This window comes from Pyrus communis, chromosome 9, assembly GCF_963583255.1.
Source record: "Pyrus communis chromosome 9, drPyrComm1.1, whole genome shotgun sequence".
In the NCBI taxonomy this organism is placed as follows: Eukaryota; Viridiplantae; Streptophyta; class Magnoliopsida; order Rosales; family Rosaceae; genus Pyrus; species Pyrus communis.
In genome coordinates this window covers 9553899-9580151 of record NC_084811.1, presented here as the reverse complement: position 1 = coordinate 9580151, position 26253 = coordinate 9553899, and the positions used below count along the sequence as shown (strand labels likewise).

The 26253-nt window shown below is 35.6% G+C and overlaps 1 protein-coding gene across 3 annotated transcripts; it reads left to right on the top strand.

Moving 5' to 3' along the window:
* Positions 1 to 8116: 8116 nt before the first annotated feature.
* On the top strand, positions 8117 to 13150 carry LOC137744958 (two-component response regulator-like APRR7). Of its 3 annotated transcripts, none has more exons than XM_068484785.1 (10): positions 8117 to 8422; positions 8801 to 8922; positions 9080 to 9421; positions 9780 to 9941; positions 10063 to 10196; positions 10524 to 10691; positions 10917 to 11088; positions 11231 to 11681; positions 11788 to 12592; positions 12813 to 13150. In XM_068484785.1, the coding sequence occupies exons 3-10, from the start codon at positions 9091 to 9093 to the stop codon at positions 12918 to 12920; spliced, it is 2331 nt and encodes a 776-aa protein (XP_068340886.1). In that variant the 5' UTR covers positions 8117 to 8422; positions 8801 to 8922; positions 9080 to 9090; the 3' UTR covers positions 12921 to 13150. The 3 variants fall into 3 exon arrangements, with proteins under 3 accessions (XP_068340886.1, XP_068340888.1, XP_068340885.1); XM_068484787.1 differs by having other exon boundaries at positions 8801 to 9421; positions 11231 to 11455; positions 11534 to 11681; XM_068484784.1 differs by having other exon boundaries at positions 8801 to 9421.
* The last annotated feature ends 13103 nt before the right edge of the window (positions 13151 to 26253 follow it).

Below are 26253 nucleotides of genomic sequence, written 5' to 3'. Positions count from 1 at the left end.
TTGGGCGCTGACGTGTGTTTCCCTACACGCTGATGATGAGGCTTGTTCAGGTTAGGATCCCTAACCGAAACCCAAGTCCCGATTCCTAAACTAGTCCTTTTCGAGATGGAATTCCAAAACTCGAAACCAAACCGAAATTTCGGTATTTCAAAGTTGTTTTGATTTTTCAGTTTGAGATTAGGAAAAGCATATATTAACATAATTTAGAAAGATCGTATGAATGCATCCACAAATCACAAGTTTGCAATCTCCAAATTCCAAATTTACACAGTTCGAAGAAAGCCCTCAATCAAAATTCAAAAGTAGAAAAATTGAACCAAATACAAAGACATCAAGCAGTAATTGAAATTAGGTGTTTTCAAAACAGAAATCCTAACTTTAATCCTAAATCCCCAAATTGAAAGCTCAAAACCATAATTCACAATTTCAGAATCCAAATCGACATCATGGTACAATAATTTCATGAATCTTGGTACCACTCAGATCAAAGAAGCTTCGATTGGATATCGTGGTGGGAGATGGAAGTGGAACTGTAGAAGTCTAGATCTGGAATATGGAGGAGTCGTAGTCCGTAGAGGTGTGGTGGTCAGTGACTCGACGGCTGATGTGTTGAGTCCATTGTTTGAAATATCCTGGACATGCTCGATATTTCCACGGAAATATCCAAATTTAGGGAACGCTATGGAAAGAGGGGAACTTCACCCCATATTCGCAATATTTTCGAAAATCAGTTAATTTCCTCGATATTTTCGATATTTTTAGGAAATATTCAATGTTTGCAGATAATTTGTAAAAAGTTTGCAGGAAATATCCATGAGCCTGTGTATTCTTTAGTTTTAAATTTTTTTTCTTTATGGTATTAGTTTACTTCAATAAAACTTGTACTGCTTTCATGACGAAAATTTCAATTAACTTATGTAAAATTTATTCTTTCTAGTGAAATGCTTTATCTTATTACTTGTCATTAGAAGGAAGTTTTTCTTCTCACATATCACATACTTATTGTTTACACAGTAACTAATCATTAATTTTTAATTCATACATGTGTTGTGGCTTCATATGACATTCCCTAAAAAATAATTTTAATTTTTCATGTTTTTGAGCAAATTTCCATCATTTCCATCATGTGTTGAGTCTGTTGAGTGTTGACAGAGCGGAGGAGGAAAGGAGTGGGTGCATAGAGATTCAAGAGGTATGAGTGAGAGAGAGTGCATGCTTGATTTGAGAGATGACAGAGAGTGAGTTTTTGACCCCAACGGTTGAGATTTAATCAACAAAATCCAACGCTTACAATTTATGCTAATAAATATAATACACACACACACACATATACATACATATATATATATATATATATATATATATATCAGTCGGGGATTACTGAACACTTTGGCGACCATGTCCCAATTCCCGTACCGAAATATTGGAATTTTTTTGGTATGGGTTACCGAACTTTTCGGGATTTTTCGATCATGTTCGGGTAATTTGGAATTTTTTTCCAGCCCTACTTGATGGAGTGTTTCTCTAAGTGTTGATGAGTGTTTCCCTAGGCGCCAATAAAGTGTTTCCTTGGGCGTTGATGGAGTGTTTCCCTAAGTGTTGATGAAGTGTTTTCCTTGGCACTAATGCTGAAAGCTTTAAGGAGTATTTGTTAAACTAACAAATACTGGAAACGACTGAGTAGTCACAATAAGCTATGACTTGCATGAATGATGTGTAGTGTGGAAGTTTAACATGAGATAGGGGTTGTTCTTGGCCGTGTGGCTTCAAAGTAGCTAATATAGGATTTCTAATGGTTTGGTGGTTTTGCAGGAGTTAAGGAAGATTATTGGAAGGCTCAGGATGAAAAGAAGGCTTATTTCTAAAGAACTAGGTTTCCTGCACTTAGAGGAAGCTTGCTCTGCGTAATGCATACTTGCCCTTGTCGTTCTTCTTCCCTTGCGTGGTTCTCTCTCCCCCCCTTTACAATGTACTAGTGCATTGTATTTATAGAAGCAGGGATCCTTCTAGACTCCAGCTGGAGAATCTCTTGGTTTCTTTTCCTTTTCTAAATCAGTTGAGTTTTCCTTCATCTTTCCATGGCTATAGATACAAGTTTCCTTTTTGGTATAACACTGTAGAGGCTAGGAGCCTAATAATTCATGTTTGAGCACACTGCCCAAAGTTTCTCTTTTCCTAGACCAAGTCCCACACAATGTGTCCATCTTTGGTAATGCTCATCCCTGCTTTCTCTCTTATTTTTCCTATATGAGTTTATAAATGAAAGATTCCTTTCTACACAATAAAAGGGGCGCACAACTTTAGATAAGCATATGATTTGGTTAGCACATCTTTGATTTGATCGGATTTTATAAACGTCAAAATGGTACCTATTCATGGACATAAAGGTTTTAATCATGTTTTGCTTCACGCAAGATCAACTATTATGATTAAACGGTCCGTAGAGCTAGCCAAATAGCCATGGAATCCTCTTTAGCGAGGTACTTCCGTTTGTAATGCTTCAGGCATAAGTCTTTGAATGAAGATCATGTCGGAGGCTTATTCAGCTTTATTCACGCCCTTTGATGACTTTAATGGTTTCTCAGCTTTTCGATAGTCAAGTGAATCTTCACGTCTTGTACCCACCTAAAGTAGTTTCCATCATAAACGTCCAAATCAGTGAAATCGAACTTGTGACTGTTTGACAATCCAAAGAATGAAGGGAACATGATTGTAGTTGGTGCTATGAGAAATAAAACCTCAATATGCATCAAAGTTAGGACATTCGGGTTCTAAGACATGGTTTAGTTAATTTGCATGAAAAACTTTAGGTTAAATACATGGGTTTATGTTTTATGAAAACTTTAGGTTTCAAAGCACTAAATTCAAAACTTCAAGTTCAATTTAGATGAACTTCCAGTTCCTAAAAGGGGTACCTAGAAAAAAAAAACATAATACAATTCATGTGTAGTAAATTTGAGGTTACTTCAGGAGCCCAAGTGTGAGTAGCTTCAGAACAACGAAATGTGTCAACAGTTCGACATAGTTCAACAATATACAATATACAATCTAACCCTTGTTTTTAGTTCTTTTGTTTTTTTTTTTTTTTTTACTCACATAGTTCAACATAGCAATATAGCATCATATAGGATAATTCGAATAATTAAAATATGAAAATATTAGTTGCGTGTGTGCATGCTTATATATATTGAATAATATATGCAATATACAATATATATAATAGGAAGACTGGGGGTTCATGGATCATGGTGAATGTTTTCATGCTAACAGAGTCCTATAAAATATTGATTTCGTGTTTTAAAAGAACTTAATTTGCTAGAAACGAAAGAAAGTCTTTGAATGCTAGTTGTAGAAGATCATTCTCCAATGTTGGATTTCCATCTTTAAGGTGTTTTATCTCCTTTAACATAAAAGAAGAAATTGAATCAATAACAAGTATAATAATTCAATAAAATAAAAAGTTAATTATAAGAAGAATAAAAGGTTAATTATAAGAAGAATGATTGAAACATAATACTCCCCCAATTGAAGATAGACAAACTCTCTTTAGTGCAACGTCAAGAGCGTACTGATAACATGTTATAAGTTTGTTTTACTGAAGAATTATGGAGAAATGGAGAATGGCGGCAAGAAGAGAGAAAAGAAAGAATTTGGTGAAGTATGTGGAGTGTTTTCTGACACCATTATGCCTTTATCTGTAGTAGAAAGGAAGTGAGAATCTTTATCTTTCAAGTAATACATTACAACTACAAACCTATCTAAATAATATTATAGAATTCTATAAAGATTTATTTGGTAATACGATCACATTCCTAACCAATTTAGAACTGCAACATTTAGATGTTTCAGGGCATTTTTAGTCATATGACCTTCAAACACCCCGACCCGGGATGTTCACTTGTACTCCAAATCTAGCTGTGATAACCAACACCAGGAGGGTGATGAAGCCATAAAGTGTGGTGATGTGGAAAATGTGAATAAATTTAAATATAAAAGTGCCTAAATATAAGAGTGCGCTTGTGAGTGGGAATGAACTCATTAGTGATGTCAGAGCATAAATAAAGTACAGTCAAGTAGGATGAGAATTATACCATTGAAGGTAACCACATATACCAAGATTTGCCAAGAATCCTCATCAACACGAAAGCTCAGCCACTAAAACTTGGAGGGGTGAAAAAATAAGGGTGAGTGAACCTGAAAATAAAGCTTTATGAAACATTTTCAAAAACATAATAACCCCTTACCGTAAAACAAGTATAGTTTCTACATAACATACTACATATAGTATGAAAATACTTACCGTAGCCAGCAATACCTTGAAAATGCAATACTTCATAGTAATTCGTAAATAAGCATAATACTTCTGGTAATCACAATATCTCGCAGAAATAAACATATCATATTGAGTACTCATCGACATATATTGACATGAGTTCATGAAGAGATTTTCTGACATGAACATGACTGGGTGTAATAATGAGTTACGCTTTAGTACTATAGTCACGTGAAGACTGACGCTATGCGCATCACATACGAGTCATAATTGCCTATCGCAATCGAAGACAGGACTGGCACCTACAATGGATCCAAGTGAGCGTACGGTGCGATCTGAACATACACGTAAAGCCTGGCCCTGGCTTGGAGGAGTACTGACATCAGTGTAGCACACGATGAGCAAATAACATAAATATAGTCATGCCATAGTTATTCGATAATTCTAGACTATTCATGATCGTAAATATATTTAAGGCATCCCATTATAGTACGCTTACCAGTGCATCCCGTAAAATGTAGAACAATTTCATGAATTCCGTTTATGCATTAATTTTTATAAGTGTTAATCTAATCTAGATGTGCATAGGAAATTCGTTATAAGATATATAAGTGGAAACTAAATAAATATATAATATTTAAAAGTAAAGACCCACTCATAAATCATGTTGTCGAGTCAAACCTGCTTCACGGGCATTGATGATCCTTGCAATGCGTTTCACCTAGAAACGAAATCACTTACGTTAATATATATAATGTATTAATGCGTTTTTTGTACAAAGTACAACTAATAAAGACACTATTTTAAAACGGTCGAATTTCAAAAAATGGATGGCTGATTCGGGTTTGGCACATCGAGAAATCTAAGGAGGGACCTCGGGTTCCTCCACGTGCCGAGCACAGTGGCGCCACCCATGCGCGCCCATGCACTGCGAGTACCACAGTTCTCACCTTCCTCGCGAAGACCCATGTTTTGCAGGTTGAACAACCAACTTCCTGAGCTCATTTCGAGCTTGATTCTCAACCAAATTCAGTGAATCAAGCACCCATTTAAAGTTAGGAATATAGGGAATCAATCTATACCTATTTGAGGCTGTGCCATAATCAGAGTTCGCCGAAAAAACGGTCTGAAGGTGGCTCGATGGCCACGGTTCCTTCCTTCCAAAAATCCAGGGAAATCTCCCCCGACTTGTTTTCTACACTAAATCACCCCAATCATAATTTTAAGGTTAAAAGAACAATATAAGGCTTCGAAATAAGAAGGATGTGAAGGTCTTGAGGCTCACCATGGTCGGGAAAAAGAATGAACAATGATATGGCTGCTGTACAGTGTAGATTCCATGGTTGGGTTGCGTTCATAGCTTAAAGTCCTAGTTTTTTTGGCTAAGAAGCTCGCAGATCTTGTCAAGGCAACAAAGTTAGTGGTGGTGATGGTATTGCTGAACCACTTAATCAGGGTTTGCAGAGAAAAATGAGGAGTGAGAGATGAGAGAGTGAGGTTGCAGATGTCAAACTCGCCTGGGTTGATGGCAAGTGGTGTATGGCGAGGGTGTGCATCTCGGCTTCTCAGTGTTGTACACAGATAAAGGAAAATTTGAGAGGAATGGAGAGTCTATGAGTGATAGGGAACAGAGAATGAAAATAATGAGAGAGTGAGAAAGATGAGAGAACTAGAGGGATAGAGGTTCGAAAGAGTATGAGAGAAATTGAGAGGAGACAAGGGAATGAGGGGAGGAGTAGTGTGGGCCCCACTTGGCACACAACTCAAAGTCACCAATGAAGAAACAGAAAAATATCTCCCATAACGTGAATTTACCAAAACGCCTATCACGCTCCATAGTTTGTAAAATCCTCATCGTAACTCCAAATTCAATTCCGCTTGCGCTTATGCGTTCGTACCGTTGAGTACTTCAAGAATACTATAAATTAATAGCTCATACGCGTCACGAAAAACGGTCAACGAAAGTCAACAATCTCTCTTCTAAGGGCATTTTGGTTAATTCATGCTTTTAAAATTTATAAAATCGTAAAATTAGAGACAGGTTGTTACAATCTACCCAGCTTAAAAATTTTGTCCCCAAAATTTGAAATAACTTGTTATACGTAAAATAGTGAAAGATAGAAGAAAAATATATATAACAAGAAGATGTCAAGTTAGAGTGGTTGCATAAAAGAGAATGTCATTCCGTCTCTATTGTAATGATTCCTCTTTCATGCCTCCAAACTTGACTTTTGTTCTCCATTAGTACAATAGTATAAAATAATACCTTTATGAAAACATGAGGTCAAAAATAGATAAATAATAATAACATCAAAATGTATATATACAATAACATAGGATTAAATTAGTTGTACTGAAATCAAGACTAAGCTTAGAAAAATTTCACCTACGCACTCGTAGTGTCACGTATTCGAAGAATAAGTGTAGTATCCTTGGGTCAAGCCCAAATAATAAATAAGTAATTAACTAAACAAATATAAATACTAACGTAGACAAGCCTAATTGTCCACTTACTTAATGAATCCAACGAATAAGTTATTGATACTACGGTTTGCAGCCCGTAATACCGACAACTCATTGTTGTCCTGACAAGTAAGTAATAGATTCCTAAGGGTGCAATATTACCATCTTGCCCCTCATTGGGAAATACACCTAAATCGTCTAATGAAAGCCTCGGTCACGCTCATGCACTACCCTTTCGGGTGACAACATCAATAGCACACAATTTTTCTACATCGTAATCTCGATCATTTGAATACTTGTTCGCAATACTATTCTATGAATCATGTTCCATGAGTAAAATGTCTATACCACGACTCAAACGGTACCATAACCAAACCAGAATAATAGCTATCGTTGTACTCAACATAAATAAAGATAAGTGTCTATCATAACCGGCCAAAACTGTAAAACAACAAAAGCAACATGTTCTCTAAGATTCAGATAATTCATTCAGACTGGGCGTTAGTTTGAGAATGAAATGCGGTAAGTGACAAAACTTAATACACATGGCCTTCAGAAGGCTTCCCAATACTAGGAAGCAAAACACGCATCACTATGAGATACAATAGTGACAAGCATACCATGTAACCGAACAATGTAGTTCACAACGTCTTAGAGAGCAGATTCATAGTGGATTTCTCTCGAATTTATGCTTAATAGCTCATACGCGTCACGAAAAGATAGTCAACGAAAGTCAACAATCTCTCTTCTAAGGGCATTTTGGTCAATTCACACTTTTAAAATTTATAAAATCTTAAAATTAGGAGCGTGTTGTTACAACCTGTTAATATTCAAACCCAAAAGAGGCAAGTAACCCTTTACCACAACGGTAGAAAATAGTTATATCATTGCATCTCGGCGTAGGTTTGAACCGTGTCAGCTCCCTAATCTAATATCCAAAATCTAAGCTATCTTCTTTAAAAATAAATAAAATAAAAAAATAAAAAAAGAGAAGAAAATTTACACAGCGCGTGTGGGGGGACATTTTTGTCAACTCAAAAAAGTAACACGTCACCATTCCACTTCAATCGGTACCAACCATGGTTGATAATTTGGCGAGTAGGCAATCCCTAAGGACAACGACGTTTCCCCTCCGCTGTACTCGCCATCTAGTTCACACACGTGTCAGCAATCCGATCTCAGAAATCTTCAGACCCGCCAAGCGAGTCCTTGCGCTAACTGCTTTAGATTTCGTCCACCTCAGCATCCCCTCGGCCCCATTTTCCGCCAAGCTGGAAATATCTTGCATCCAGCGTGGCGTCTTTCTACTTCTACTGCATCTCCAGCCCTTGTTTTGTCCACGTCATCAATCGTTCAGCTCATCTCGGAGCTCATATGTTTCCCTCTCTCTCTCTCTCTCTCCCCCTCCTCTTTCTTCTCTTTACCTGACGAAAGGATCGGCGATTATCTCTGTCCCTCTCTCTCTCATCTGTAGCTGTTGACAGAGTCTTATGTTTCTTGTTCCGGTCAAGGTTGTCGGAAACACAAAGTTATCTGAAAGTATCCGAACCAAGACATTTTTGAAGATCCAAACTAAGATTTTCAGGATTATTCTCTGACGTTGTTATTAATTTTTAGTGACAATGATTATCTTGGTAATTTCAGCTTGGATCTAGCTCACTTATGGCGATTAATGAAGCTTTGCAGGTGATTTCTTCCATGTTTTGCTTCTTTGATTTTTTAATTCCCCGTTTATTTATTTATTTTTAGCTACTTTGAATTAGTTAATTGGAAGCTCTTTATTATTTTCAGTTGTTGAAGAATTGTTAATTGAGATGTTAGTAATCTAAAATCACAATTTTCTGTTGATTTTGTGAATATTTGAATAATTTGTTGATTAATCTAGTAGTTATATACAGTTGCAAGTTCTTGGAGTACCAAATTCTCCTTTTTGGGAAATTTTTAAATTTTTTGCATACTGATAAGTTTCATTTCTGGAGAAGTGTTTGTTTTCTTTAAGAACAATTGATGCTGTCAATGTTTTGCGGTGGATTTTTTGACTGATATGATGTTCTGGTATTACAGGGTGAAAGCAATTTGTTGGGTTTCAAGCCGTTTTTAGCCAGCTAACAACGATTGGCGTTAATTCCGCATCAATTGTGTATATATTTGGTTATGAATTTGCTGTCGGCATCACTCCGTAACCGGTGAATACACTTTGTGTTAGGTTTAGAAGGGTCTGTAATTGCAGATGTTTTGTTGTGAAATCAGCGCTGTGCGCTATTCTTTTCCCCGATTCAAGAAGATATTTTTTTCGTTCTGAACTTGGGCCGTGTTACTACTAGTGTTTTGTGTGACTGACAGGGAGTGTCCTGATGAGTGTTAATAGTGATGAGGACAAACAACTGTTGGAACTGGACCACCGCTCATGGGAGGGTGAGGGGAAGAGGGGTAACAATGGAGTGGGGGATGAGGAAAGGAGGTTGGTGGAGGAAGATGAATCGAAAAGTAATGGAAGAGCTGGAGATGTAAAAGGTCGGCAAGGAGGGGCTGTTCAAGCCCAGACTGTTACACAACAGCCTCAAGGGTCAACGGTATGCTGGGAGAGGTTTCTACCACTAAGATCTCTTAAGGTTTTGCTGGTGGAATATGATGATTGCACTCGCCATGTTGTCACCGCACTGCTTCGCAATTGCAGTTATGAAGGTTAGTGACCGTACTACTGAGACTCCTAATGCTTACTTATGCATGACAATGTCTAGGCACTGCCGTTTATGAAAGAATTGAACGGATGCATTTTCAACTTTATGGAGTTGAGTATTTTCTTCACGATTAATGCGGATGCTATCATCTGTATGCTACCATGTCTTTTATTACTGAATAGCATAAATGTGTATATTGTTGCATTTGAAAATCAATAATGTTAGTAGAGTTTTTGTCATTGCAAATACATTGTCAGTGTCGGCAGACAAGTACTACTTTTGTGCATTAATCACATCTTCTTTATATATTTTATTTATTTTTTGAATTGAGGATTTGACATTTAAAATCTTCATAATTCCAGTGATTCCAGTAGCAAATGGAGTGCAAGCATGGAAGATTCTTGAAGATTTAACTAATCATGTTGATCTAGTCTTAACTGAGGTAGTCATGCCGTGCGTATCAGGCGTTGGTCTTTTAAGCAAGATTATGCGCCATAAGACGCGGAAAAATGTTCCTGTGATTAGTAAGTTATTTTCCCCATGACCATCTCGTTAACAGCTGTAGTGAGCAGTCATCTATGTTGAGTTTGAGGCAGTTTAGAAAGTAGACGCTTAACTATGCCTTCTGTTGAGATGTGTGTGCAGTGATGTCATCTCATGATTCAATGGGTCTCGTCTTTAAATGTTTGTCAAGGGGTGCTGTTGACTTTTTGGTGAAGCCTATTCGAAAGAATGAGCTTAAGAACCTCTGGCAGCACATTTGGAGGAGATGCCATAGTGTAAGTCCTTAAGATTTTCTGATCTGGTATTCAAATGTTTGCCCACAAGCGTGTATAGTGCTGTTCAGTTCTTTCTTTTGTGGTTTTTTTACCTCGCTTCCTGATATATAATATTTCTCCTGAAATATAGAGTAATATCCTCTCTTGAGATTGGTATTGAACAGCGCAGATTTTTATGAGAAGAGCTTTATAATTGTATGATGATATTTAATATGTTTGTCTAAATGGTGATTCAATGCTTGTTTGATATTGCAGTTTATATTACGTTGCCTTTATTTTTTTTGTATGACTAGTATCTTAACCTTTTTTTTTTTTTTTTTTTTTCAGTCTAGTGGCAGTGGTACTGGAAGTGAAAGTGGCACACAAACTCAAAGGTCCATAAGATCAAAAAGTGTTGAAAAGTCCAGGAACAATAGTGGAAGCAATGATGAGGAAGATAATGTGAGCACTGATTTGAACATCGGAGATGGAAGTGACAATGGGAGTGGCACTCAGGTATGGTTGTTATTGGATACTAAAGATCTTGGATGGTACGTACCTCTTGGACACTTAGGACAAGGGATTCTTTTTGTACCTTGATACCTTTTTTGTTACAGGATCCCAGTACCAATTTTATGATCATCTCCGTAAAGAAATATCAAACAATAAATTCATAGAATGACCTGGAATCATAGAAATGTACACTGCAGTCTCACTGTGTCAATGCGTTTCATTTTGTAGAGTTCTTGGACAAAAAAGGCTGTAGAAGTTGACAGTCCTCGACATGCATATTCATGGCCCCATCCTGATAGTACTTGTGCCCAAGTAGTTCACTCAAATGCTGAATCACTTGGTAACAAATTGCTTCCTGCAGCTGCAACTAGGGAGTGCCAGCAACAGAAGGAACAAAATGGTATTCCTGGAATTATTGAAACCTGTGTGGTTCTGCGTGTCCTAAATTCAAATGTTATTATGCAATTTTGCTATATATAGATGTGTGTGCATATGTACTTGTTTTACTTTCTTCGTGATTAGGCTGTATTTTCTATTTCCAGACAACTTTGCAATGGGAAAAGATCTGGAGATATGCCTGACCAGTACTAAAGATTTACAGCATGGGCAACGTAATGATTTTTCAACAAAACTAGCAGGAACAAGACAGAATAATCTGCTTGAGACAGGTTCCTGTAAACGTGACGAGAAAATTGATAAGGGCAAGCTGAATTTGAATCGTGAGAGTCCTTCGAGCATGCTGAAGTATGATGGTGCTACTGTAACAGGTGTTGTTACTAATCCCACTGATTCCCAGATGGACAACACACAATTTGAAGCTTCTAACAGACATTATAACGCCTTAGATGTTAACAATAAGGCGAATAGTGATACTCATGAACTACCATCCGTGGAGCCCAGTTTGAAAAGGCTTAGAGGAGTCAAAGGCACCGAGACAACAGTACAAGATGACCGCAATGTATGGAGACGTTCAGACTCTTCAGCCTTTTCAAGGTATTAGGAACAGAAAGACTTAGAAATTATTATTATCTGTGTAAGTTTGAATTTGCGTTCACTTGAACTTTCTATATTTTCCTTTAGCATGTTACTTCCTCTGCAGGTATAACGCAGCCTCAAATGCTAACAAGGGTCCTTCTGGGCATGTCGGAAGCAACTCTCCGCATGATAATAGTGGAGAAGTTACAAAAATGGAATTCTTTTGTGACATTCGATCTCATTCAAGAGATAACCTTCCCAATCAATGCTCGATCGGAGGCAGAAATATCAACGATATGGGGTCCACTACTAATAACGACGTTCCGAAATCTCAAGTTGCAAACAAGTCAGCAGCAGCAGCATCCACAGTCCAACTTTTGCATCCATCATCTGCTTTCCATCCTGTGAAGGACCTTAAGAGTGCTACCGAACATGTTGTAGTAGATAATGCTAATGATGTGGAAACAGCAATACGAGTTCAATCAAGAGACACCCAGAAGCAACTGCAAATTCAGAACCTCCATCATGATTATGATCAGCATCGGGTCCATCACCATGTTGTCTACAATATGCAAGAGCAACAGCTTCATAACAATAATGATTCATCTTTGAAGAAATTGGCTGCAGCTGCCCCACATTGCGGATCATCCAATGGGACTGGGCCTGTTGAGGGCAATCCTGGAAATTATAGCATCAATGGGAGTGGTTCAGGCAGTAACCATGGGAGCAATGGGCAAAACGGAGGCAGTGGTGGGCATAATGTTGGAGGTACAAACCTAGAAAGTGATTATGGAGTTGCTGGGAAAAGTGGAAGTGGTGATGGTAGCGGAAACCAGAGTGGAAATAGAGTAGATGAAAACAAGAAGCAGAGAGAAGCTGCCTTGACCAAGTTCCGTGAGAAAAGAAAAGAGAGATGCTTCCGGAAAAAGGTAACTAACATTCAGTTGTTTGCATATAGTAGATCTTAATAAGTGCTTATGAAAAATTTGCACTTTCCTCCTATATTTGCAACATTTATATTAAATGATTAACTTCAATCTGTTAAATTCACCCTTTCTTGCATTGCATGTTTGAGCCGAATTCATCAAAACAGAAAATAGGAGAAAATATAGACAGCTTGTTGAATTTGATTTTCGTTTGGTTTTTCAGGTTCGGTATCAAAACAGAAAGAAACTGGCAGATCAACGGCCTCGCATTCGAGGACAGTTTGTGCGGCATACAGTGAGCGAGAACACGAGCAGGACAACAGATATCTAACTCGACACTTCCGGTAACATAGGGTTGAAATTTGGTGAGTACTTGTGAGCTGTTATCAGTTAAATGCATATGTACATTTTCTTGCAACTCTTACAAGCAAGGTGCTACGTAAATATTTGTGTGGAGACATTTGGAGGTGTAGGACGTGAAAACTCCAGACAGACCACACCTTGAAACTGCATTCGATTAATGTGGATTTCAAATTGCTTCTTTTAGACGAGAGGCCATCAGCTTTATGCTTTCAGTGTCTTTATTTGATCTGGTGTTATTTTATTGCCCTGCCAATAATTAGAAATTTTTGTTTTCATGTTAAAGAGAAAAGCTTTTTCATTTCCTTCTCTAGACTTTTGGTCTCTCGGTGTTAGGCCGTGAGCCGGCCAACATTTCGCTTGAGGTAAGGTGTTTTTCACCGCAGAATAAATGTGAGTTCTGGTATATCTCTTTACTGCAGGCCGGTTTGCCAAGGCGGTTTGCCAAGGCAGTTTGCCGGCCGTTTGCATCTGAGTTCAAATTTCTCTCTTCGTTAAAGTAGTTAAAGGAAAAACGCTATTTCTTTACCAATGTATACATGCGCAGATTACGTGAACCAATGGAAATTATTATGTTAAAATCGGAATTGATAAAACATTAGGACAAGAATTATGAGATTACTCACAAACCAGTGATTTTTGCGTTCTCTTTTTCATCTCGTGCGCTCTAATTAGCGAAGATTAAAAAAAGTGCCGAAATCACTTCTCTTTCTTTTAAAATGTTGGCGGTAGGAGGTTCTTAAGGAAAAAAAATATATATATATTTGCTTTTTTTTTTTTTTGGTGTGTTGGTGCATTTTGGAGATGGAGGAGTCAGGATATGGGTTGGGCCCAGGTTTGACTCTGCTTAGAATTTTTGTGTTTCGGCCCTTGGGCTCCAACTGTACCCAAAAGTGCGAAGTAAAAAAATGGAAAAGAAACAACCTCCTAATCCCCTATTGTCAATGTTTAAAATTTCTTTGATATAATGGAAATTTTCATGGAAATATCCAAAGAATCAGAGAAATATATGAAAATGGGGGTGAAATCTAAATTTCACCTCGTATCAATATTAGTGGAAATATCGATATGCAAATTTTTGAAAATATTGACAAATATATCGAATATTGACATCGATCTCGGTTGCTTTTGATGAAAATGGTAAAATTTAAAATGAAACTTTAGGTAGTGTCAAACATTGGTTTGGAAGAAATATAAGAATTTCTTCGATATTTAACAAATGTGTCAAAAACATCGATGGTATTTATCGGATTTAGCATACATTTAAGAGTTTCTCCGAAATAAGGTGAAATGTAGACTTCATCCTTCATTTTTATATTTTTCTCTGATTTGTTTGAGTGGACGATGTGTAAAAAACAAGAGACAAACACGATATGCTTTGCTTTGTTTCGTTCTTCCTTGTATTTGGGAATGTCTTAAAGATTCTGCTCACTGGTCGCATTCAATTGGAACAAATCCAAAAGAAAAAGAAGGCCACCGCACTGCTGTATTTGCTAGTATTGAAAAAAGCATATATTTCAGATTATATCTAAATAATATTGAAGTTTGAATAAAATTAATTAATCACATAATTCAATATTGATACTACCTAATCAATGAGCTTATATATATAGTGGAGATTAACTGCAAGCCAACACCAACAAACAACCAACGTAGGAAACCCTAACAGCTAAAAAACAAGTCACAAAAGGGCTTACAGATGATAAGAGAGCAGAAGTTCAACAAACAGAAGCACTACTTCAGTGGAAATTCTGGTGATATATCCACATAGCATATATATATGTATGTATGTATGTATATATATAGATTATATAGTATATATCTGAATTTCTGATGCAAACAAGATGGTTTAACTTTAATATCATTTTTATAGCAAGAATGATCTAATAAGTAGTTAGTTTAAGTAATCGCTTAGGTCTTTGAATTAGATACATGGCCATTAAGATATCCAACTGCAACTCAACAATCTATGTATCTAGTTATGTGTTCAATTTCTCCTTTGTCTCCACCGGCAAAGTGGTGATAATGTTTTCTATAAAGAATAGGACGAATACTTCAGTCGACCATCTTACATGTATGAGGGTGTTTTATAGCATTAATCTAATTGAATTGAACTGATAAACTGTTGAAGATTAATCTAATCAATGTCTTATTTAATATAACTATGGTTCAAACTTTATAAATATATTACTGACATATGCTCCTATTCCCAGGTTCTAATAATTTTCACTCGTGCTAATTGCTATGATATGTGGAGTCCGTACCAATACCATAGGTATATTATATGATCTCTGTGACAGGTTTCTTTGATCAGCATGATTCTGTTTATTTATTTATTTATTTTGTTTGTTTAATTTACTTGATTAAGATGAAACCTTTTCGTGGAAAAATTGGGGGTGATTTTCATAGTTGGTGCAACTATATAACTTACAATGATTCTATATATGTGGTAGCATCTCTATAAAATGTTTTAAATTATGGAAAAGAAGAATTAAAGTTGAAAAATATTGGATTCAATTGATATAGTTACAGAAAAGACAGCAAAAAATATTCTAGTGTCAGAATTGAATATATAATATGTTGGCTTTGCATGAAGAGAATTGCGAGTAGAACAAAACTCATCATATACCATGAGCCTGTCAAGTTTAAGGCCAAAAAACAACGGTTTTGGCTTCCAAAAATACAAAATAAAGTTTTTAATAAATTTCAATATTTTCGGTTGCTTTCCAATTAATGTCGTTTAATTACCTAAGACCTTTGGGTTGTTCTAGGGAGTTGTAATCCATTTATTTAAGCCATTGTTTGTTCCCATCGTAATCTCATCTTCAATCAATTAATCAAGCACAAACTTTGGGATTAAAAAAAATGGTGGATTTCAAATTTTTGGTTCTTCAAGGATTTATGCTTGTAATTCTTTAAGCTTCGTGCTGCATCAATTGGTATTAGAGTAGGGATTTTCCCTATTCTATTGGCAATCGATATTGGAAGATGGAAAAGTCTCTTCAACGTTGATTGTGGGAGGAAGACTATTTGAGGCACACCAAAGATCTTCTATGGTTGTTGTAGACAATCTTTTGTTGATGGGGAATGCGATGGAGGATTTGCCTCAAGCCAAACTCGTCAACTTGATGTTGGGAAGATTCCTCGTTTTGAGGGTGGTGAATGCATAGGATTTTCTTGATAAAGTTTCAATTGTAGAGCAATTCTTGTAAGGAATAATTATTCTATTGGAGAAGATGGTCAAGATAGCTGTTTTTTGTCTAAAGGAAAAAACTGCTTTTGGTAGGATAGTTTGCAAAAGGCACGGAAGAAAGAAGGAAAGAATCATATCCAACCTTGGCGTAGGATGAGGATGAAGAAAATTATTGTAAAGCTATAGCTTTCGTTTGAATATGATTTGTCTCTTTTAACAGTGAAAAAGGTTATTTTCAAAGAAAAAGTAGTGAAGGAAAAATTATTTGATAATTCCTTATGCCTAACAAAGATGGAGGAAAATTTGAAGAAAAGGAAGTTGAATCGCCAATTCAAGGTGATGTCATGATTGAAGAAAGCTATTATAGAAGAAGATAATCAAGTAAGCATCCATGATGAATAAGGTATTGATAAAACTCAAACTATTGTAGTCGATATGGTTGTAGGATATAAGCCATTATCAACCACGAACATAAACTACCAAGCATGTGAGCACGAACAACAAGATGAATCAACTACGTACATATTCAAATCTTATTTATGGAATCAACTACATGGTTGTACCATCTAGTTTTGAAGAAGTTTTGGCTCCTCATGTTAGAGATTATATGTGCTTATCTAGCTTCATAGTTAATTTTAAGACGAACTCGAGGCCGAGTTCCTTTCAAGCAGAAGAGTCTAATGTAGAACAAGATATAGGTCAATTCCGACGAAGAAATATAAAGAAAATAAAATGTTTCAAATTATGGAAAAGAAGAATTAAAGTTGAAAAATATTGGATTGAATTGATATGGCGACAGAAAATGCAGCAAAAAAAATATTCTTGTGTCAGGATTAGGCGTATAATATGGTGGTTTTGAAGAGAATCGCGAGCAGAATAAGACTCACTGTATAACGTTGGTTGGCACTTCCAGAAACGCAAAATAAAGTTTGTAGTAAATTTCAAACTTTTCGGTTGCCTTCCGGTTAATGTCATTTAATTACCGAAGACCTTTAAGTTGTCATAGGGAGTTGTAATCTAATTATTTAATCCATTACCTGTTTCCGTTGTAATCATCTTTTCCATCAATTCAGTCTTTAATAAAATAAAAAACCATTGGGATTTCTCTAAAAAACTGGTGGATTCCAGATTTTCGATTCTTCAAGGATTTACTTTGTAATCCTTTAAGCTTCGTGCTACGTCGGCTTGGTTTCTAGTCATGGTGCCCAAGTAAGAGATCTTACCTAACGTACATATACTACTAGGGCATGGGCAATTGAGTCCAACGTTCCTCGGTATTATCCTAGACAACCAAAGTGGCAGGCGTCCCTTAGTATGTGCGTGAAAAGTTCCATTGCGAAAATGCTCCTTCCATTCTGTTGAGGGGATCTCTCAAATAAGCTTAATTGAGAAGTCATTTGTAGGATTCACTTCGCATTGTATTTAAATGATTCAACCATTCATTTTTTAAGTCTTTCCTTAAAAATCATCTGTATAAAAAATATCAAAATTCAAAACTATTTGACCGTTGAAAAAAATTGTAATCATCAATTTTTTTTAACTACAAATTGCAATGACTTTTTTACCAAGTCTTATTTTTTATTCTTTCCGTGGATTTCAAGACTTCCCTCTAAAGATTTTTATAACTTCTGATAAAGGATTAAAAAGTAAAACGAAACTCGCTTTGAGTTTTTTTTTTTTTTGCCCTTCTTTATTGTCTGTAATATTGTAAATTTAAAAAAAAAACACACACACACTCACATGCAGAAATTGTCAGCATTGGAGGCAGGCGGTTCTTCAGTTTAACCTACCGACTATGGCGCAGTAGAGTTGGAAGATAAGGCATATAATGTCTGGCCTCTAATATGCATGTTTTTCAACAAACATGAAATCCCTACATATATTGTCTTATGCAGACAATAATAATAGAAGGATCTCCACCTTAAAATTGTCATGATCCACATGCATAAAGCCAAATTTTGTGTTTTCCTTTAGTAATTTACACCAAGGGACTAAGAGGATTTGAGATTTGTACTCATCATATTAAATTAGTATCTAATTCATCATATACACTAAGGGACTAAGAGGATTTGAGATTTGTACTCATCATATTAAATTAGTATCTAATTCATCATACAAGAGAGTTGAATTAAAAAAAAATTCACTTACAAATGGAGAAACATATTACTAGATTGTAGTATGTGACGCCAAACGTTATATATAAGTCCATAATTATATTAGGATGCTAAGAATAATACTTGCATTTCCTTCTAGGGGGATGAACTCATTCTTTCACTTGCAAATAACGTCTTTTCACCATAAAAATTTGATAAACTGTTCAATGTCTTAATCTTCATTTGAATATCATCCCTACAAAAATCATTTGAATGATTAAATAATCTTCGAGTCAAATGTTTTTTTTTTTTTCTGTTTGTGGAAATGATCTTCAAATGAAGATTAAGACATTGAACAGTTATGAATATAAAATTTCTACGGTAAAAAGACATTATTTACAAATGGGGGAATGAAGTCATTCCCAAAGAAGAAATGCAAATATTATCCGAATGTTAATATCTTACAAAAAATATTAATTAACTTTATTGAAATTTTAGGATAGTAATTTTGTTTTACTTAAATCACCAAAGAAAGTACACATTACGCAATATGCAAGTCCAAAGTACACAGTGTTACATTACTATATTTATTATGACAAATTGCTTGTAAGCATTAAGCAATTTATAGAACAATGCTTGAGTCAGCCGGAGCGATGAAATATCTCATGAATGAGATATTTCAAAACTGTTCGTGCATGTATGACGTGTATTACATCAACGGTTAAAAGTCATCCAGATCATCGTAAGCGCTTGTGTCCATGGCAAAACCCTAACAGTGTAATACATGCATGGAACAAGTTTCACCGGTAGCTGTATCTTTAAAATGATAAATTGATTGGCACGTGCGTTGTGCAAACACAACTACCAGTCAGGGCCGTAGAATTTTAGTTTTAGTGTGATTGGGTAGCCGAAGAACGGGCACTCCCCCACGTGTCCACAGTGCCGCTTCCCAACTAACTTTCCAAAGGCACGAAATCTTCAAACCCTAAAAAAAGAGTCAACCAACCCCCTATGCTTATTGGAACAATACAAACGCCGCGGATTTCAAAACCTCCAAACTTTGGCTTCCATTATTCGTATTCCAAAGGCAAAGGAGTGAGTTTTTTACAAGTCTACCAAATATATTCTTTTGGTAAATAACTAAACAACTTAATTGGTATATTTCTTGGATTACAAGTCAATAAATCAAAGAAGACACTAGAAGTTTGTTAAAACTAATAAGTCACCAATAAGTCACCAGCTAGTTTTATAAGAATATTAACCAGCAGAACCAACAAAGTTATTATTATATTAGAAAACTTTGTTTTAATCTTTAAAAAGGATGAATTTTAGACTATAATCTTGTGTAAGATTAAAATTTAATTTTCATCTCTGATACATTTAACCATCTCATTTATTAATTATATTTTGATGTTTTATTCTCTTTTTACTTCCTATTTTTAATGTATTAGTTACATTTAAATTTAATTTTCATTTTATTCATCATAATATATTTTGATGTTTACATTTAGGTAAACTAATTTTTTTTTTATATTAATATATTCCGGTACAATTTGTATGTTCTTCATTTAGGTGCATTAATTCATTTGATAGGGTAATGCTAGGGTAATGCTAGGGAGACCAAATTTATAGACAAAATTTCAAACTAAATGACGTGTAACAATAGGAAATGAGCACGTTTATCAACGCTTAAGCAATAATCCAATCGTCAACTTCCATGTCATTTAGTTTACGAAAGTTATCTACAAATTTAGTTTCCCTAGCATTATCTCATTTGATATATATCAGTATATTTATCGATACAAATATATAGGTACATTAATTCAATATAATACATTTTGGTACATACATTTCGGTATTGACATTTAAGTATGTTAATTCAATATAATAAATTTTGGTACATACATTTCAGTACGTACATTTTGGTATATTAATTCAATATAATACATTTCAATACATATATTTAGGTTCGCTATAATATATTTCGGTACAAACACTTAGGTACAAAACATTTCGGTACAAAGAATTCAATTTTATATATTTTGGTACAGTCATTTCTGTACACTTATGTATTTACATATTTCTGTATCGCTAATTTCTTTTATTATTTTCTCATTTATGTTCATTTATATTTGAAAGAACTAATATGTGCATATTAATAAAATTATAATTTTAGACATTAAATAACCAAAATAGAATATAAATATTAATACAAGTACACTTTAAAGGATTAAATTTAATATTAAACTAGCACCAGTTTTTTTTTTTTAATTTTATTATTATTATTGTTAATCTTTTGCGAGGACTAATGTTCTAAAACTCCTTATTATATTTATACTTTCTCTTTTTAGGTGGACAGGGTTTGTCAACTTACTTCTCGTCAACTGGTTTAATTCTCATTTGTATTTGATTGAAAAAGATATTAAACGGGGTGTAAAAACATTAAATGGATGGAGAAATGTTAAACGGATTAAAAACATTATCAACCAACTAGTTTCATTTTACTTTTACTGTTAATTGAGTTACTAATTTGGATAAATGTATCTAAAATGGAAAATATTAGTTACACATTCAAATAAGCCACTCGCATGCATATGTCATTGCCAAGTCTATAATTTTATTCTCTATGAAGTATAATTATGGTTTGTACAAATGAAATTTTTTGTCCGTCAAAGTGGTTATCTATTAGCTAGGTGGCTTCGTATGGTCACTAGTGGAGATAGAAATCATAAGTGCCTCTTCCTATCCACGAAATAAAAGTATACATCATCATAAAGTGCCTCCAGATCGAATTACGTACTGATTAGAGACATGAGATCGATGGAAAAGGAAGTAAAATAAAAATTAGACCCAAGTCATCGTCAATATCTCTTGATTAAAAACTACAACAAACATTAATATATAGTTCATTAGAAAACACAAGAATAATAAGCATCATATATAGTTTCATCATCTAAAAGTCAAGGTTCTAAAAGGCGCTAGTCGGGCGGTAGGATGGGGTCTAATACCTAGGCGGATTTAAGTAAATCTATTGTATTTTGTGTAAATAAGTGTTTGTTTATACTTAAATATATATATAATTTCATCATAAGCTAGAAAATAGAATGATATATATATATATATATATATATATATATATATATTATGAAGTATTGGAACATAATGAAAATATAGGGAGCAAACATATAATGTGTGTTTATTTAAGTGTTCAATAAGTCTCTTACAATTTATTGGAAACAATAAAATGCAAAAGGAAAGTTATCTATTTTTTATCTAAGTGAGTTGCAACTTAGGCAGGTGTCTAGGCGGGTTTGGGCGGCACTAGGTGGCTGGTCACCATCTCGATTAATGCATAGACATTTGAAAATTAAGAAAATGCGTCTAGACCTGCTGAGGCACTGCAGAGATGTATTTATTTATTTACTAAAGTGTTCGATTCTCCATTATATGAAAAAGAAAGTACCACTCCCTCCCACTGTTCACCAAGCTACTAATTATTCCAAACTAAGGAAAGTGGAAAATAACAAGAAGAAGAAAATAAGCAAATAAATGCAGAAGGGTAGGGTTTATAAGGAAGAGTTCATTTTGTGTATCTCCAAAAGTACATCGATCGGGAATTGGGGATGAAACAAACATATCTCCGTCCCCACCCCTATCCCTTCTCTAATAAGGATCTGAACTCTGGCAACTTCCTACTAGTAGAACATGCATGGTGGATTATTATTGCAGGAGTTTATAGAATTCTTTGCAGCCTATGATTTTAGTGAATGGGATTCATCTTTTTGTGCATTGTCTCTTTGTATTTTTATATAGAAGTATCTTCTTTCTACCAATCCATCAACTTTTGGAGGTTGACACTGTTTTTTTTTCCTTTTTTCTTTTCTAGTGATTTAATTTAGTGTGTGTGTTTGTAAAATATAGGATAACAAATGCTAATGTCCTATAATCCTATTTATTTACCATCTTCATAATTTGATGAAAGAGGTGTGTGAGGAATTAAGGTGGCATGTGGAAATGGAAGAAGGCTTTTCCTCTAAATACGTGGGGTGAAATTATTAATTTTAAGAGTAAAATAAAGGGGCATTTTGATATAGACCCCTCATTTTTAGGCTTCTTAGATTAAACATCTGTTCAATTTAACAATTCGATTAAACATTCTCCTACAATTTGGTGCCATGTGTGTGACATTCCACATTGCCCAGGGGAATGATCCTTATATATATATTCCCATCCCTACCTAGCACGAGGCCTTTTGGGAGCTCACTAGCTTCGGGTTCCGTAACATCCCACATCGTCCAGGGGACTGATCCTTAAATGTATATTCTCATCCCTACCTAGCACGAGGCCTTTTGGGAGCTCACTGGCTTCGGGTTCCGTAGGAACTCCGAAGTTAAGCGAGAAGGGGGCTAGAGCAATCCCATGACGGGTGACCCACTGGGAAGTTGCTCGTGAGTTCCCAAAAACAAAACCGTGAGGGAATGGTAAGCCCAAAGCGGACAATATCGTGCTACGGTGGTGGAGCGGGGCCAGGAAGTGATCCACCCCGGGCGGGGATGTGACAATTTGGTATCAAAGCCTAACCCTGGTCGTGTGTGCCGACGAGGACGTTGGGCCCTTAAGGGGGGTGGATTGTGACATCCCACATCGCCCAGGGGAATGATCCTTATATGTATATTCCCATCCCTACCTAGCACGAGGCCTTTTGGGAGCTCGCTGGCTTCGGGTTCCGTAGGAACTCCGAAGTTAAGCGAGAAGGGGGCTAGAGCAATCCCATGATGGGTGACCCACTGGAAAGTTGCTCGTGAGTTCCCAAAAACAAAACCGTGAGGGAATGTTAAGCCCAAAACGGACAATATCGTGCTACGGTGGTGGAGCGGGCCCGGGAAGTGGTCCTGCCCGGACCGGGATATGACAATTTGGTATCAGAGCCTAACCATGGTCATGTGTGCCGACGAGGACGTCGGGCCCCTAAGAGGGGTGGATTGTAACATCCCACATCGCCCAGGGGACTAATCCTTAAATGTATATTCTCATCTCTACCTAGCACGAGGCCTTTTGGGAGCTCACTGGCTTTGGGTTCCGTAGGAACTCCGAAGTTAAGCGAGAAGGGGGCTAGAGCAATCCCATGATGGGTGACCCACTGGGAAGTTGCTCGTGAGTTCCCAAAAACAAAACCGTGAGGGAATGGTAAGCCCAAAGCGGACAATATCGTGCTACGGTGGTGGAGCGGGCCCGGGAAGTGATCCACCCCGGGCGGGGATGTGACAATGCGTATGTTAATTAACCCATTGTAATGTACCTAAATTACATATTTTTCCATAGCCTTTAACATATCTCTTTGCTGTATCCAGTTTCTTCACCCCCAAAATGCACACAAGTTTCCTATATTCTTGCTAACTATGTCTCAGAGTTTTAATTCAAGTAGAATACTTGTTGAATATCAGAAGGATTTGAATTTAAGGATATTTATAATGTTATTTTTCTAGTGAATTTTATTTTCCAGCGGTACTTCCTTCCTATGAACATACCATAAGTTTCAGACGCCTTCTTTTCGTACCAAGGTCGACGTTGGTATTCAGGTTCCAGTTACTGATTTTTATTCAATCATTAGTTGGGTGCCTTGATTTTGATTGTCTTTCGAAGTCGAGGGTTTTGATTAAACGAATGTAATGAGGCAGCACATCCAATGGTAGGTTTTGTTTCACGTGTAAGAGACTTTCATAGATGGGATTGAATTAAAAAAACGTGGGAGAACCGGCTTCCTAAAGAATAGGCACGTACAAAAATATATCTACATAAAAGGATATATATGAAATTTAATAATTAATATATTAAATTAAAAAAACACAATAATGACTTGTAATCTAGATAAATATAAAAATGCTGACATGGCTATTGTTTAGGCGTCCTAATCAAATTTTGTATTAGAACCAATGTTTAATCTAAAGAGTATTAAAAAAGTGATGGGGATTCTAATTTTCCCTAAAATAAATTAGAATTGGTCCTTGAACTAAGGTCCTAGTTTTGATTTCTTCCTTGAATTAAAAATTAGTTAATTAAAATTTTGGGTAATGTCCTATTTGGTATTGTTTTTCTTCACAAAAAATTGCTTCAATTTAAAGTTAAGTAATACAAAAGTCTAGCAAAAATAAAATATCGTACTTATTTTTTAGAGCATTGGCCTCCAAACAGCGGAACTTTTAAAAACAACATGTAGTTTGCTTTTAAAGCTGCTTTTATGAAATTATAAAAATGATATTATTTATTATACAATATTTTCTCCTTTGGAGAACAAATGGGCGCCACCATCTACGACTGCAACCACCAGCCTTATACCACCGTCGTCATCACCACCACCACCAACAACGCTACAATCATTGTCGCCATAATCGCCACCATTACTGATACCTCTACACCCAACCACCACCCCCTATTATTGGCACCAGCACCAACCTTAACCATTGCCACTTCCATCACTGCAACTATCCACGCCACCATTGTCGATGCCACCACCCCACTACTATGTTCATTTCTGTCATTATATAAAATTATCATTTTTATAGTAAAATTTACCAAACGTTTTTACACTTTTTTTAATACTCACAACACTTTCAAAGGGATGTTTATCAAACGCTCAGTCTTTATTTTACAATTGATTATTCTAAAAGCATTTTATCAAACACTCAATTGCTTTATTTTACAGTTAATTATTCTTAAAAGAGTTTTTTTTTATTTTTTTTATTTTTTATTTTATTATTATTTTAATAACAGAAATTCCAAACTGGCTCAAAATGTGGAGCATTACTCCATTCCGTTGACTTCCGTAAAAAAAATCTCTTTAGTTTAATTACGTGGCACATATGTGGGCCTACATATCTTATATTGTGATGATGTCACGTGTATTAAAAAATAATTATATATTAGCAATTAAATTAAGAGTGATTTTGTATAAAATCAATACAAAGTTATCATATTGACAATAGATCAACAATATTTATATTAATTATAAATAGGTTAATCATGCATTGTAACACTTAAATGCATTTAAAATAAACAAAAATTATAGAATCTGCCATTACAGCTGGCACCCACTTCAGCTGGCACCCACTTCAACTGACACCCCATTTCTCATATTTTTTTATATCTTGAAATAGGTCAATATAGATCAGACACTACGTTGCAGTGTTTGTTTCCTAAGTCTGTTTTTGACATTTGGATTCAAACGCTGTGTAGCAGTGTCCATTTCATAGTTTTGTTTTTTCCATCACTCATATGTCTTATACGTGCCTGTTTTTACATTTGGATTCAGACATTGTAATGCAGTGTCTGTTTCCTGGTATTTTTTTTATTTTTCGATTCATACACTACGTTGAAGTGTCCGTTTCCCGGTTCTATTTGTTTTCATCGCTCACATGCCTTCTATGCTTAACACCACACGTGACTGTTGATTTCTACATTTGGATTCAGACACTGCATTGCATTGTCCATTTCCTGCTTTGTTTTTGTTTACATTTGGATTCAGACACTGCAACACAATATCCTTTTCCTGTTTTGTTTTTCACATTTGGATTCGACTCTATTTCTTGTATCTGTTTTTTACATTTAAATTCAGACGTTGCGGTGTATTGTCCGTTTCTTGTTCTGTTTTTTACGTTTGGATTCAGGCACTGCAACACAATGTTCGTTTCTTGTTCCTTTTTTTTTTTTTTTTTTTTTTTTTTGGCATTTGGATTCAGACACTGTGTTGCAGTGTTTGTTTCCTGGTTCTACTTTTTACATTTTAATTCGGATGTTCCATCGCAGTATCCATTTCTTAATTCTTTAATAGTTGATATACACATGCAACCACTCCTTCCCAAACCTTGCCGCCATCAATCGCTTCATGATTTCGTGAATGTCGTTCATGTTTTGGAAGGAATCATGTCAATCGCGATGTTGTAGTAAATTCAGACTTTGCAGTGCAGTTTGCATTGTGAAACATAAATTGCAATGCAGTCTATGCAGATTTCCCACCAAAA